Here is a 13189-nt window from a genome sequence, read left to right as displayed (position 1 = left end):
GGCGCGGGTTAGCAGCTAGCACCTGAGAGTTAGAAAAGGTGTCCTACAAGATTGGATGTTTATAGAACCCAAGGGGTTCCAATATACGCCCCAAAGGGTGGTCTGATGTGTGCTTTTTCTGAGCCAATCCGGGGGAGGGACTAGAAGGGATTTTCGCTTCCATGATGAATTTCGGACAATTTGTGAGGAGAAAAAAAGGAAAGTTGTAAGAATCGGAGTAGAGCAGAGTCGGCAGAGTTTAGGTGTTGTAGGACAAAGGGGGGTTTTTTTCACTTTGGGTGACGTCCGCCCCCAATTTCTTAGCGTGCTACTGTGCATAACAGAGTGGAGTGAGTACTGCTCTCTTCTACATTGTATAGCCCTGAATTTGTCAATTTAGGATATGCCAGATGAATGCTAGGTAGTTAGTGATGCTCGGGGGCCCTACTATATATTAAATTTAGGGTTGAGAGCACCATTGCTTGGATATTAAACTATTTTGAATCTGTAAAGATACCGAATTATATACCACGCTACTTATGCTCCCAGAAAAACAAAGTGGAGGTGGATGAATCTTTATAGGGTAGACTGTTGTAGTCACCATTTGAGATCTATGGCATCAATAAAGAGCAAGAGGTACAAAAGTTTATTCTTGGTAACATTTCATTCGTGCTCAAGCGTCCAAGTACTTCATTTATTAGAGAAGCTCGGGATGTCTGAGATTGATTGCCTTGGTCGGATGCATCATCGTTCCCGGTTGGTCTGTAGGAAGTCGTCTAGTGCCTGCATCGCTAAAATCGGTCCTAATCGGGAATAGCGTCATTTCCCCTCCAGCCCTTCTCTGCGAGTCACGATTGCGGGTTCAGCCTCGTGCGCCAAGTCTTGCGGCTTTGCAACGCTCTTATATTGCCTTTGGAAGAGCTAGAATCTGAAATGTCAAGATCAAAGGTCCCTTGCAGGTGCCCAGATGGTCTTGCAGATGACTTTAAATCATCAAGGTCGCCATGTGGTTATCGCTGACAGCGTTCAGCTTCATGGCCACCTCAACTATCGGGTGATCGACCTTGGTACGAACAATATCCAAGCTAATGAAGCAATATCTATTAGCCGGATTATTGCTTGCCGACAGCTGTCCCGCTTGCAGAGATCCCCGCCCCTCGTGGGGAACTCTCTCGTCTTCCTTCCTTCATTCTCTCTTGACTAGCTGCGACAGCATTTTCTCTTCTGTCGAAAGTTTGGAGGAATCCAGAGCAACATCGCCCCTTGCTACCAATGGATGCTCAAGACTTCCCCAGTTCAATTGTCCCTACAGGTACAGCGGGCAAGGACAAACATCTGGTGAACTCGTTTCTGGCGGAGGAAAGATCGATTCAAAATGGAGACCAAGACATCTTGCAGGGAGAGAAGGTGGACGAGGTTCTTGCTGCGAAGATGACGCTTATCAATGATGTGGGAAATCAATATCCGCGCACTACCAATGAGACATGAAATTAACCCGTGGCCCTTTGTCCCCTATGTACAGACCATTGATGAAATTGGTTTCACACCCCACCACTGGAAACTATTTTGCCTGAACGGATTCGGATATGCAGTTGACTCGCTCATTCTCTTGATTCAATCCATTATTTCGACCCAGGCCAGGTTGGAGTTCAACCCATCATATTCCACCGGGCTCACCATTGCGGTTTATGTTGGTATGTTGGTGGGTGCCATATTTTGGGGCTTTTCGGCAGACATTATCGGCCGGCGTTTTGCCTTCAACTTCTCTCTATTTATCTCATCCGTGTTCACTATCGTCGCTGGGGCAGCTCCCTCTTGGGTCACACTGGGATTGTTTGTCTGCTTGAGTGCGTTCGGTGCTGGGGGTAACCTGGTTCTCGATACCACGGTCTTTCTCGAGTACCTTCCTAGCAAGGAACAGTGGCTATTGACACTCATGGCGGCATGGTGGGGTGAGCTTACACTCCCCAGTATACCTTCTATGGATAGTCCGGACTGACTCACAACATCTAGGTCTGGGTCAGCTCATCGCAGGTCTGTTTGCTTGGGCCTTTCTTCCCAACTTTTCCTGTAGCGACGCATCCACGTGTACTCGAGAAAACAACCAGGGATGGCGTTATGTGTGGTACACATCCGGCGCCTTGGTGTTCGTTCTCTCCATCCTCCGTGTGACCATCATCCGCCTTGAAGAGACCCCCAAGTTCCTCATTTCCGAGGGCAAAGACGAACAAGCACTACACGTTCTACGCAACATCGCCGATCGACACAACCGCCCATGCAGCCTCACTATCGAGCGGCTCCAGGCATGCGGACAAACCGCTCGTCGCGGGGTTCCAGGATCTGCTTGGTTTGCACGGCTCGTCTCCCCGAGCGAAGTTCTCTTCCATCTCCGCGGCCTCTTTGAAACTCGCAAAATGGCTCTGTCGACGACCCTGGTCTGGCTCTCCTGGCTCCTCATCGGCCTCGCGTATCCACTTTATAACGTGTTCCTCCCCACCTACCTTGCATCGCGGGGCGCAATGTTTGGAGAGAGTAGCCCGTATATTACCTGGCGAAACTACGCTATCAACAATACCTGTAGTATCTTCGGTCCTGTGTTGGCGGGACTCATGTGTCGCTCGCCCTGGTTTTGGGGCCGTCGGGGAACCATGATTACCGGAGCTGTGGTCACGATGGTTTTCTTTTTTTGCTATACACAAGTGCGCACTGCGAGCCAGAATCTCGGCTTTACGTGTGCTATTTCTTTCTGCTTGAATGTGTACTACGGTACTCTCTATGCCTACACCCCCGAGGCATGTGCTTGCTCACTTTGATTAACTCTGTCCATATCTAATTACTTGATAGGTCTTCCCCTCCGCCCATCGTGGCACAGGAAATGGCGTTGCCATTGGACTCAATCGTATCATGGGAATCGTCAGTGCCGTTATCGGCCAGGCCGCAAATGTACGGATTTACTCTTTGCTTTCCTGGGAAAATGCTTATATTAGTAACAGACCAGCACGCCCGTGCCGATTTACATATGCGCAGCCCTTTACCTTGTGATGGCGATTATTGCCGGAGCTTTGCCGTTTGAACCGTATGGTCGGCGAAGCAGCTAAAGGCTCAGCTAGCCGTTCGCATCTCATTGGTATATACGGAGTAAATACTTCAAATTATTCACCCTCACATTACTATATATCATTAATAGAAAATATGATACCCAGATAGACAGAGCAAATTGTCAATTCTGATTGAACCAGAGAGTACATTTGGATTTATTGCGTGGTGGGATACTTTTCCTATTTGTTCTTTCCTGAAAAGATTTCCCACTCTCGAATGGCCAAAATCACCTAAAACGACTGACATCCAATCCTCGAACTCGACCATTCTCCATGTAGTCAGCAGGGTCATCTGCTCATCTCTCCATAGCCGTCACCACCCTTTGTCTGGCGCCATTTTCCCACCGATCCCATCCCAGAGTAAGACTCAACGTGTCTCTCCACAAATCCTCAGGATCGCCTCCAGGCGGCAACTCCCTACCATTTCCAATTTTCCCATATATCTTCCCTTTTACAAACCGCATATGCCAAGGGATGATCCCGATCTTCTCAAATCCCATCCTCTGCGCAAGTCGAGCACTAGCAAGGTTCATCGTGCTAGCCGACCAATGTACTCTGCGTAATCCAAGGCCTCCGTTCTCCGCGGACTCAAAGGCAAGCTGTAGAGCGAGTCCAACAGCATTAGTTGCCACATGGGTTCCCTGGTACGGAGGCAAGACGACAATGAATCCAATCTCTGTGCACAGGTTCGTCGGCGACGTGTGAATAAAGCTCACAGTGCCAGCAAGCTCCCCTTCAGAGTCTTCTGGGGACGGCGGCTGTGTCTTGTCTATTATGGCAAAGGCGAATGACTCTGGGTTGGAGAAAGACAGAATATGGCTCGTGGAATTACTGTAGAAGAGTGATTTGAGGTCCATTGCTGAAGCCGGGGGTAGTAGGGGTAAGTGTGTGTATATCTCGGGATGGGGCGATGATATGCGGAAGAAGGTTTCGCAGTGTTGGTCTGGATTGAAGGGAATGAGCTTTACGCGTTCATTTGAAGCCTCGCCCACGTGGAAGGGGAAGACGGAGGATGATGCCATTTTGGTCGACGTGGAAATTTTGGGGTTGGAAATATTTTCTCGGTTTTACTCGATGAGTAAAGTTGTACAAACGACTTGGTCTGAAAATATTGTGTCTTATGGGATGAAGTTGTGAGTCATCCGTGAAAGACTGACCTCGATTCTTCAACAGCACAGCCGCGTCGTGCCAAGCTTTATGGCATCTGCGTTGGCCAACGATGATTTAAAGATCACCGGTGAAGGCAACTCGCTCGGTTCAATATATTACTACTAGAAGCATGGGCTGTATGCACTTATGCATAACGGCTCTAGCCAAGGTCCGGTGAATGTTGGTAATGATGGGGAATTTACTACCTAGTAACTAGCTGGGCCTGTGATCGGGGTGGTTTCGCAGATAATTGGTTCAAGGTCTCTATTGCGTATCTGCCACCGTTGGTTGATCCGACGGTGAGTCGGATATAGTCCGCGATCATGGCTTCCAAGGTAACTTGCGTCTTTCGTATCTGATTGCTGAATAATGTCTGTTTGGGCTGTGTAACCGACACGGAGTACGAGATCTGCCTGAAATCCAAACACGATCCCAATAGTCTCGTTCTTCGTTATCACTAAGCTCTATCTTATGGATTATCCAACCTATCAGATCTTCGCAGTCGACGAACGTGGGTCCGACAAAGATTTCCTCTTTGGGATTAGCTTATCGTACCCAAGTATGAACTTGACGATGTGCGACAAGGCGAGACTTGCCAATCACGGCGTTGTGTCTGGGCTATTTTCAAGCGTCAGTGTCCTACGTCTGCATTTTAATTTCTGGCCATGGCGGGGTGAGTCTACATATGACACCCCGCCCTCCCTGTTCAAACGGACACATCCATCTTCAGTGAGCATCACTTGATTCATCCTTTTTTTTACCTCCAACTCTTCAGCACAATCCATACAATGGGTGACTATAAACCAGAACTGGAAGCAGTTTCAGTGCCTACCCCGCCCGAGAAGCAGGTCGACACCACTGGCATCAAACCATCCAGCGGAGTCCTTTACCACCAGCTACGAAATGAGCCCTTGAACATTGTCGGTGGTCGAGGCAGCTACCTGATAACCGAGGATGGTCTCGAAATTCTGGATGCGACATGTGGTGCGGCTGTGTCCTGTCTGGGTCACAGCGACGAGCGTGTCCACGAAGCCATCCTGGACCAGTTAAAGAAAGTCCCCTATTGCTATTCCATGTTTTTCACCAACAATGCTGCGGAGAGTCTGGCAAAATTCCTGGTAGACTCAACTGGAGGCGAGATGTCTCGTGCCTACATCGTGAGCTCGGGTAAGAAATCCGTCCATGCTAAACCAAGATTGGTTACTTAAATCACAATAGGCACTGAAGCTGTCGAGGCTGCTGTGAAGATGGCCATTCAGTATTTCACGGAGTTGCCCGTTCCTGAGCCCCAGCGGGTTAACATCATTTCTCGAAAGTCGTCCTACCACGGAAATACCCTCGGGTCACTTGCTGTTGGATACCACGCCTCCCGGCGGAGGATCTATGAGAGTCTTCTTTCGAAGAATATCCACCACGTGAATCAATGCTACCCCTACCGCAGAATGAATGCGAACGAAAGCACCGAAGACTACGTCGCAAGACTAGCCCAGGAACTGGAGGACGAATTCCAAAGACTTGGCCCCAACACTGTCTGTGCATTCATAGCCGAGACAATGCCCGGTGCTGTGAGTACCACCTGGTCTGGCCAATATAGCAATGCTAACTGTTTCAATAGACTCTTGGCTGTGTTCCCCCGTTGCCCGGATACCTCAAAGCACTCAAAGCCGTCTGCGAGCGACATGGAGCACTCTTCATTCTAGACGAAGTAATGTCCGGCATGGGCCGCACCGGAACCCTCCATGCCTGGGAGCAAGAAGACGTCGTCCCTGACCTCCAGACAATTGCCAAAGGACTCGGTGCCGGCTATGCCCCAATTGCCGGGTTACTCGTCAACAAGCACGTCGTGGATACTCTGAGTAAGGGCACCGGTGCTTTTGTCCACAGTCAGACATACCAGGGACACCCCGTTGCCTGTGCGGCTGCATACAAGGTGCAGCAGATTATACAGGAGGATAACCTGCTGCCGAACGTGCGAGCGATGGGAGAGTATCTGGGTCAGCTTCTTCACGAGCGTCTGGATAGTCACCCTCATGTTGGTGATATTCGAGGCAGGGGTTTGTTCTGGGCTGTAAGTTTTCTTCATTTTCATTGTTGGCGTTTTATTAACACGATTATAGATGGAATTTGTTCAGGATAAAGAGACGAAAGAGCCATATCCGCCTTCAAAGGCGCTTTCTCGGACTCTACATGCGACAGGCCTCAAGCCCGAGTATGCAATTTCATTGATGCCGGGAAATGGTGGTATCGATGGTACTAATGGTGATCATATTATCCTGGCACCGCCTTATAATACTACCCGTGAGGAGATTGACTTGATAGTCGACCGAACTGTTCGGGTTATTCGAGAGGTTCTGGGATAGGGCCTCCTCTGCGATTTAGTCTCTTATCGTATCTTCTTACAATCAGATCTATTGAATTTCCCACTTGATTCCTAATCAATGAGAATAAACGAGTCGATACGCATGTTCGGCGGGACCTTTCCGCTGCTGTATGGTAAATCAATGCCGCGTTGTCTTCCTAGAAATTCCAAAAAAATTCGCTATAGCGACTACTAATCCATTGACGCTTTCTGATCATGATAGATAAACTAATTTCATCGCAATATAACTATATTCTGCGTGTGAAACAATCTAATTGGTCGATTATCAGGTGACTCTCACATAGATAAGGCTGCGGGGAACAACCTTAGAAGACTGATACCTATGGATATATATCACCCCTACTCTTATTCTTTGTCAATCTCTCAATACTCAGTAGCGCATCATCTATTTGCTCATACAGATGGCTGGAAGCGAAAAGTTTTCCCGGTCACGGACTGGTATGGCGGCTCATCCCAGGGCGAAGTACTCCGTAGAGGCGCTAATATAAATGTGCGACAGGATGTCTACAATGCCGAAAAAAGCACAATAAATGTGACGAGCAACAGCCAGTTTGCGCGTTTTGTGCTTCGCGGGACTTGGACTGCAAGTATCCATTGGGTGTGAAATGGGTTCGACCAAAAGAGCCAATGTCCACAAGACATAAGCCTCGCTGCAAAGACCGTCGAGCAATTGAACAAAACATGCTAGGTCGACCCTCGGCACTTTTTACAGAGACATGGTTTGAATCTGCAGAAGACAAATCTGCCTGGGAATATTGTACGTGGCCTCATTCTGTGTAAGTGGAATAGGAATCCCTAATCAAGACCACCTGCACAGACGTAAGCCTCGTTTCATCCAATGTGCCCGCTGTAGATGGCCCGGACAACCCCTACCGGCAGGTCTCTATCCCAGCTCTATCCTCACCAATTCTTCTCGAGACGATTGTCTGCATATCGACAGAACATATGCTCAACTTCGGATTAACCAGCATTGATCTCGCAGCCAAGCGCCAGCAACGAATGCTCAGAACGCTTGGAAAGAATTTGCTCAGTATCGATGCCAGGGCCGCCTGCGACTCAAGTGCAATTGTAGCCAGCAATAAGCACGAGCGAGAAGCGCTGCTCACAGCCGTCGTTCTTCAGGGGATAGTCGTTGCACAAACAGCAGACGGCGTACTGGAGCCCCACGTGAAATGCGCATCCTGGCTTATGCAAGCACTAGGCTACTTCGACGAAATACCCCAGAATCCCATCGCACGCATGACAGTACAGCGCTTCGGCATGGTCGATGTAATGCTAGCCATCTCCCGACAGCGAAGACCCTACGCCCCGCAAAGATTCATACTCTACCAGCCCGACCAGAGTCGCTGGGACACCACCGAGCCCTCATTCCACAAGATGACTGGATGCCCACAGCCCCTGATGTGCTTCCTAGTTCGAATAGCGCATCTAGCCTGCGACGTGAGCGACGGGCTCGAAACACACCCCGACAAAGGCGTTCTCCACGAAGCCTTCCAACTCGACAACGAGCTTCGCGCTTGGGGATGCGGATACCGGGGAATCCCCCCGGCGCGGTGTGAGCGTACGCCCCTGGATATCCTCACCGAGTGCTTTTACTGGACAGCGCATTTGCTGCTTGCGCGTCGGGTTTTTCGAGATCAGACGTGCTCGCCGCGCGTGCAGCATTTGGTACATGTATGCTTTGGGTTGATGGATCATCTGTCGACGGGGTGTGGGCCTGATTCGTCGTTGCCCCAGCCGTTCTACATTGCCGCGAGGGAGGCTGTATCCCCTGAGGATCGGATGTGGGTTCGGCAGAAGCATGAGTCTATGACGGCTTACTATCGAGAACAGCAGCGGAACTCGGCAATGGAGCTTATTGAGCAGATCTGGGAAACTACGGATAGACTGCGTGAGTTGGGTAATGACTCCGGTTGGCCAAGGGGGATTGAATTGTCAATTGTGGATAGCTATGTGCAAGCGCTTGATCGAGGGGCTTGTTTCTTCATCTTCTAACGAAGTTAATATTTTTGGAATATTGGATATTTTAGGGGGCTTTCTCTTTCCCGGTAATTATGGATGAACCGGTTCGCGGAGTTAAAACAATGAACTGTCCCAGGGGTATTTGCTTATTTGCCTAGATTGGAATGCCCGGGATTTTGCATGTCAAGGATGATAATGCACTACATATCATATTAACGGAAATGCGAATACTACATGCAGTACGGGGTCAGAATGCCCGAAGTAAAATACTACAATGTAAGAAACAAACGCACCGGAGAGTTGAGACGATTCAGGACTATTAAAGACTACGGAGTACTCCGTATATCCAATGTATATAATAATGTACAGAAGTTGTAACTATGTTGTATAGTTATCATATGACAGGATCAGTATCATAAAACCGGATATGGCGGATGTACGACTTGGGGCAACGAAGGAGAGTTGCACCCTGAATTCAGTACCGGTCGGGGTCGGGGTCTAGAATGACCTGTCATGTCCCACCGACCAATCATAATCAATGCCGGGGCGGGTACCTGAATGTTTCTCCTTTGGCGGTCCGCGGAACTGCACGTGTAACTGCAAGCTTATTGGCCGAGTCCACTGGATTAGCCCCTGGCACCGTGGTCCACCGGCTCGAATCAGGGGAAACTTGCCAGGGGAAAACTATCACATCGTCCTTCCAACTCCGTCCGCCCTCGTTCATTCGTCAAACGCTTTGTCGAACGCATTGACTTGACACTGTCTCAGATTCCCGATCTCACGTGGATGTATTCCAGTGTGTTTGTATTCATTCCCATTTCCAGGTTGAACTGCCCCCTGAGAGTCACACCGTTGGACAAGACATCGAGTAAGGAGTGGCACTACCCCTCTTCCAAACAATGGATGTTCACGCTGCGTTCTTATTGCTCCAGGTCGCCGTGCTGCTTTAGACTCATGCAGGCCAACGCAGGGGCCAAAACCAGTTTTCCCTCCACTCCATACATACCACTTCATGCACTCGACCCGGATGGAAACACCTCCAGGATTTTCTGCAATCTGCAATCTCGTAGAAAACATCAAAAGAGGAAAAAAACGTAAGAGAACTAAAAAAAGACAGAAATCGAGGCCCTAACCAGAAAAAAAAAAAGAAAAAAAAGAACAACGGGGCCCCCACGAGGTGCCAATAGTCCAGAAAGGCTCCGGTGCGTTGGCCATCAACCGGTTCCCTCTGTGTAGTCAGCATCTCCCATCTCCTGATCCGCTTCTTCTGCCCTGCGCTTCTTGTATTCTCATTCCCTCCATTCTTTTCTTTTTCTTTTGCGTCCGTTTCATTCTTTCACGGCGACATTATACCTCACTCATTTCTGCCCAATTCATTCGTTTCCTCGACGGTTTGCCCCCCCTCCCGTTCCCGCCCCGTTGATCGATTCAACCTGGGTATTTGAGCATCTGCAGAAACATCTTTGATTCTTCATTGATTACTGTCGATATAGGGAGATATTTATTCCCCTGCCATTCGTTTCCAGCTGCTTTGGCCAGCCTTTTTATTTATCCCCTCTTTTCTGGACGCCTCTGCGACGCGCCCTTTCAACCCAACCCCCCAGTCACTGACGTGGACACCCTCGAACGCGATTGGATCCCTACGCTACACTTCCATTCATTTATATCTTCAACCTGACCCTCTCGCGCCTGTGGCTGCTTCGAGGGAATCAACTTTTCCAATCCTCCGTCTCCGTACCGCACACCCACCTCATTATTTGTCGGCCGGATCGTCACACCTACTTTTTCTTTCCGAAAATAAACAATATACGCACCCAAAAAACATACTGAACAGCTTGAACACAATTCCGATTTCGTGCGATATATTTCTCTACCGAATCACGCTACATTATGTCTTTGTTGACAGAAATGCATTACCCATCAAACGGCGCAATTGCGCCCTCGTCTTCCTCGCCTCCAGCCTCTACGCCCTCTCCGTCAACCTCGAGTGCTACAACGGCCCATTCGTCGGTTACGCGCCGACCTCCTCGCAAGAGCACTCTGACTCAACAACAGAAAAACAACAAGCGTCAACGCGCAACACAGGATCAGCTTGTCCTTCTAGAGATTGAATTCAACAAGAACCCAACACCTACTGCGGCTACCAGGGAACGTATTGCTTCAGATATTAATATGACCGAGCGGTCTGTGCAAATCTGGTTCCAAAATCGGTAGGTGCTACTCGGGATTGTATTTCTATTATCTTTACTGACTCAGGTTAGCCGCGCTAAAATCAAGATGCTGGCCAAAAAGAGCATCGAGACCGGCGAAGGATGTGACTCTATCCCGGAATCTATGCGACATTATCTCGCGATGCAGTTTGATCCGAACAAAGCTGGCGCAAGAGACCCATTTGGACGGGTTGGCGCATACGGCCAGCCTAGCATGTACGCAAACGAGACCAGCCCTTCTGGCAAAGTCGGTATGTTGATAGCTTCCTCCGCTCCATCGTCCATTAATTAATTGGTATATCTAGTAATTTCTCACTTCACCTGTCGTTCCTTGACTGTCGGCAGCTGGCGGCGCATTGGACAAAACGCCATGGACTTGGTCGTTTTCTATTCCCCTGATAAGGCATGCATGACTTACTATATCAACAACGATGCTGCCGGCTATAAGATCGAGTATCCGTTCGCCTATATCAAAAACATCACCTTGGAAACTGGTGATCCCAGCCCTGGGCCGAATGGGGAACCACCTCGACCAGGTGGTCTTGTTGTGGAGTTGAACCGCCCGCCGCACTTTTACATGGACTCGTCTAACTCCGGGGGATTCTACCAATGCGGTGATTTCACCGAGGAGCAGCAAGCTAGTCAGATCATGGTTCATCACCTGGGAGGCCATCCCAAGGTCTTGAGCGTTCAGCTTGCCAAGCTTGTATCGTTGGAGTCCTTCCAGAACCGCCTAGCTTATAATAACAGCAGCTTCGCCGTGCCAGCTGCGATGTCCCCGCCATTTATCCAGCGTCCTGCATCTCAGCCCAACCATTTTGCTGCTCCAACTTACATGAACCTGTACCAGGACAGCAACCACTTGGGCTTCAACATGCCAGCTGCTCGTGGCCACAAGCGCCAACGAAGCCGTTCGGTACCTGTTGCAGTTGACATCTCGACATTCCAGAGTCCCATGTCTTCCTTCCATGTGCCACCTCCACCCCCATTCAACCACACCGAAGCAGGCATCTACGCACCCGTTCCACAGTCAGTGCATCATCTCCCCACCGACCTCCGCATCGATACCCAAGGATATGGGCTAGATTTCCACAACCCCATGTCCGCGACGACCACCGGTTCGCCTCCCGACTTCGCCAGTCCCATGTACAGCAACGCCGGTCAGGACGAGTCCACACCAATCGCCAGCATGGCGCCTCAGTTCAACGTGCCCTTCGTCTCGGGGGGTTCAACGGATGCCTCGGCAATGGGCTCTCACGCACCGTCTCCTTACTCCAGCATGAGCCCTGCCGACCCACTGATTGCAAACCACTCGCCGCCACTATCCAGCATGTCGCACGGCTCGTCCGATATGTACGGTTTCTCGCACGACCAGCAGACTAGCTTCGACGACGGTCTCTCGATGAACGATATGTACTCGAAGCATCATGTGAACTATGACGTTTCGCACGAAAGCCCCAGCTTCGAACTACCTATGCACGGCCTCTCTGCTCACCCTTCTCCCGGCATGGGTGATTACTCCCACGGTATGGCTAACCTGGATGAGATAAACTCGCAGGGTATGCCAACTGGGTCATAACCACGAGTGTGGTGCCTCTCGGGGTTTTCTTTGAATTTGTGTTTCTCCTTTGTCTCTTGATGTTTCACGGCCTTTTCTGTGCATGCGGCGCTTATGCTTGTCGATGGGTTCTTTGGGGTTTTTTTCACCTTGGGAAATTTCTTAGTTGTCCGATATCAGCCTAGGTCGAGTTTCGGTGTTTTGAAACACCCACTCGACGGCTCTTTTCGGATGATTCTCGTCTCGCTGGCGATGGCTAGGGAAGCGATTTTACCCTTTGATGTGTTTCTTGCGTGACATACCCTTGTGTCTTGTTGTATTGATTATACCCTTTCTATTCTGGGGCCGGTCCTGAAGCGATTTTTTGCTCTTTTTGTTTCTGTTTCCCACAGGACCTTTTTTTTCTCTTCTTCTTTGCTCCCGGTCAATTTACTATTCTTCATGTTCTTCTGACTTATGACCGGGATTTTCACTATTCTTTGATTTTCTCCATTTTCCACATTTCTCTTTTACGTGGTTATGCCAAACAGACCGACTTGGATTGCGACTCCATTCCCCTCCATTTCTTTGATTCTCTTTTGTGTGAATTTCAAGGCTGGTGCTAGATTTCTGTCTGCCCTGCACTTTCGCTGTGATTACAATGGTCCGTTTTCCCATCATGGGTCTGGAGTCGAGTTTTTGCACATGAGCTTGTTATGTCGGCACCTGTTTGGGTCAGACATCCAACCAACGCCGATCCTCTGGGCTGCGCAGAGTTGTGATATCTTCTGCCCGAGACCATACAAGTAGGACAGCGCTGAGCTGGCGGTATACGAGTTTGGGGGATTGACGCTAGGCTCTGAATAAATTCATT

The 13189-nt window shown here is 49.6% G+C and overlaps 5 protein-coding genes across 5 annotated transcripts; 4 read left to right on the top strand and 1 right to left on the bottom strand.

The window, feature by feature from the left end:
• Window positions 1-1251: 1251 nt before the first annotated feature.
• On the top strand, window positions 1252-3077 carry N7518_005075 (MFS transporter; the record flags this gene model as incomplete). Its single annotated transcript, XM_057186002.1, has 5 exons — window positions 1252-1428; window positions 1502-1931; window positions 1993-2771; window positions 2824-2922; window positions 2973-3077. 5 exons carry the CDS (start codon window positions 1252-1254, stop codon window positions 3075-3077), a joined length of 1590 nt encoding a protein of 529 aa, XP_057042772.1.
• A 296-nt stretch (window positions 3078-3373) lies between these two features.
• Window positions 3374-4099, bottom strand: N7518_005074 (GNAT family N-acetyltransferase; the record flags this gene model as incomplete). Its single annotated transcript, XM_057186001.1, has 1 exon — window positions 3374-4099. The coding sequence occupies one exon, from the start codon at window positions 4097-4099 to the stop codon at window positions 3374-3376; it is 726 nt and encodes a 241-aa protein (XP_057042771.1).
• Window positions 4100-5014: 915 nt separating this feature from the next.
• N7518_005073 (uncharacterized protein) lies at window positions 5015-6586 on the top strand (the record flags this gene model as incomplete). The annotated part of the gene is made up of 4 exons (XM_057186000.1): window positions 5015-5393; window positions 5445-5791; window positions 5842-6294; window positions 6344-6586. The coding sequence occupies 4 exons, from the start codon at window positions 5015-5017 to the stop codon at window positions 6584-6586; spliced, it is 1422 nt and encodes a 473-aa protein (XP_057042770.1).
• Window positions 6587-7233: 647 nt separating this feature from the next.
• Window positions 7234-8601, top strand: N7518_005072 (transcriptional regulator family TF; the record flags this gene model as incomplete). Its single annotated transcript, XM_057185999.1, has 2 exons — window positions 7234-7363; window positions 7424-8601. The coding sequence occupies 2 exons, from the start codon at window positions 7234-7236 to the stop codon at window positions 8599-8601; spliced, it is 1308 nt and encodes a 435-aa protein (XP_057042769.1).
• A 1857-nt stretch (window positions 8602-10458) lies between these two features.
• N7518_005071 (transcriptional regulator family: Homeodomain) lies at window positions 10459-12357 on the top strand (the record flags this gene model as incomplete). The annotated part of the gene is made up of 3 exons (XM_057185998.1): window positions 10459-10778; window positions 10830-11029; window positions 11084-12357. 3 exons carry the CDS (start codon window positions 10459-10461, stop codon window positions 12355-12357), a joined length of 1794 nt encoding a protein of 597 aa, XP_057042768.1.
• Between the last annotated feature and the right edge of the window lie 832 nt (window positions 12358-13189).

Source organism: Penicillium psychrosexuale (assembly GCF_028828465.1).
Source record: "Penicillium psychrosexuale strain IBT 29551 chromosome Unknown utg000003l, whole genome shotgun sequence".
In the NCBI taxonomy this organism is placed as follows: domain Eukaryota; kingdom Fungi; phylum Ascomycota; class Eurotiomycetes; order Eurotiales; family Aspergillaceae; genus Penicillium; species Penicillium psychrosexuale.
This window is presented reverse-complemented; position numbering and strand designations above follow the sequence as displayed.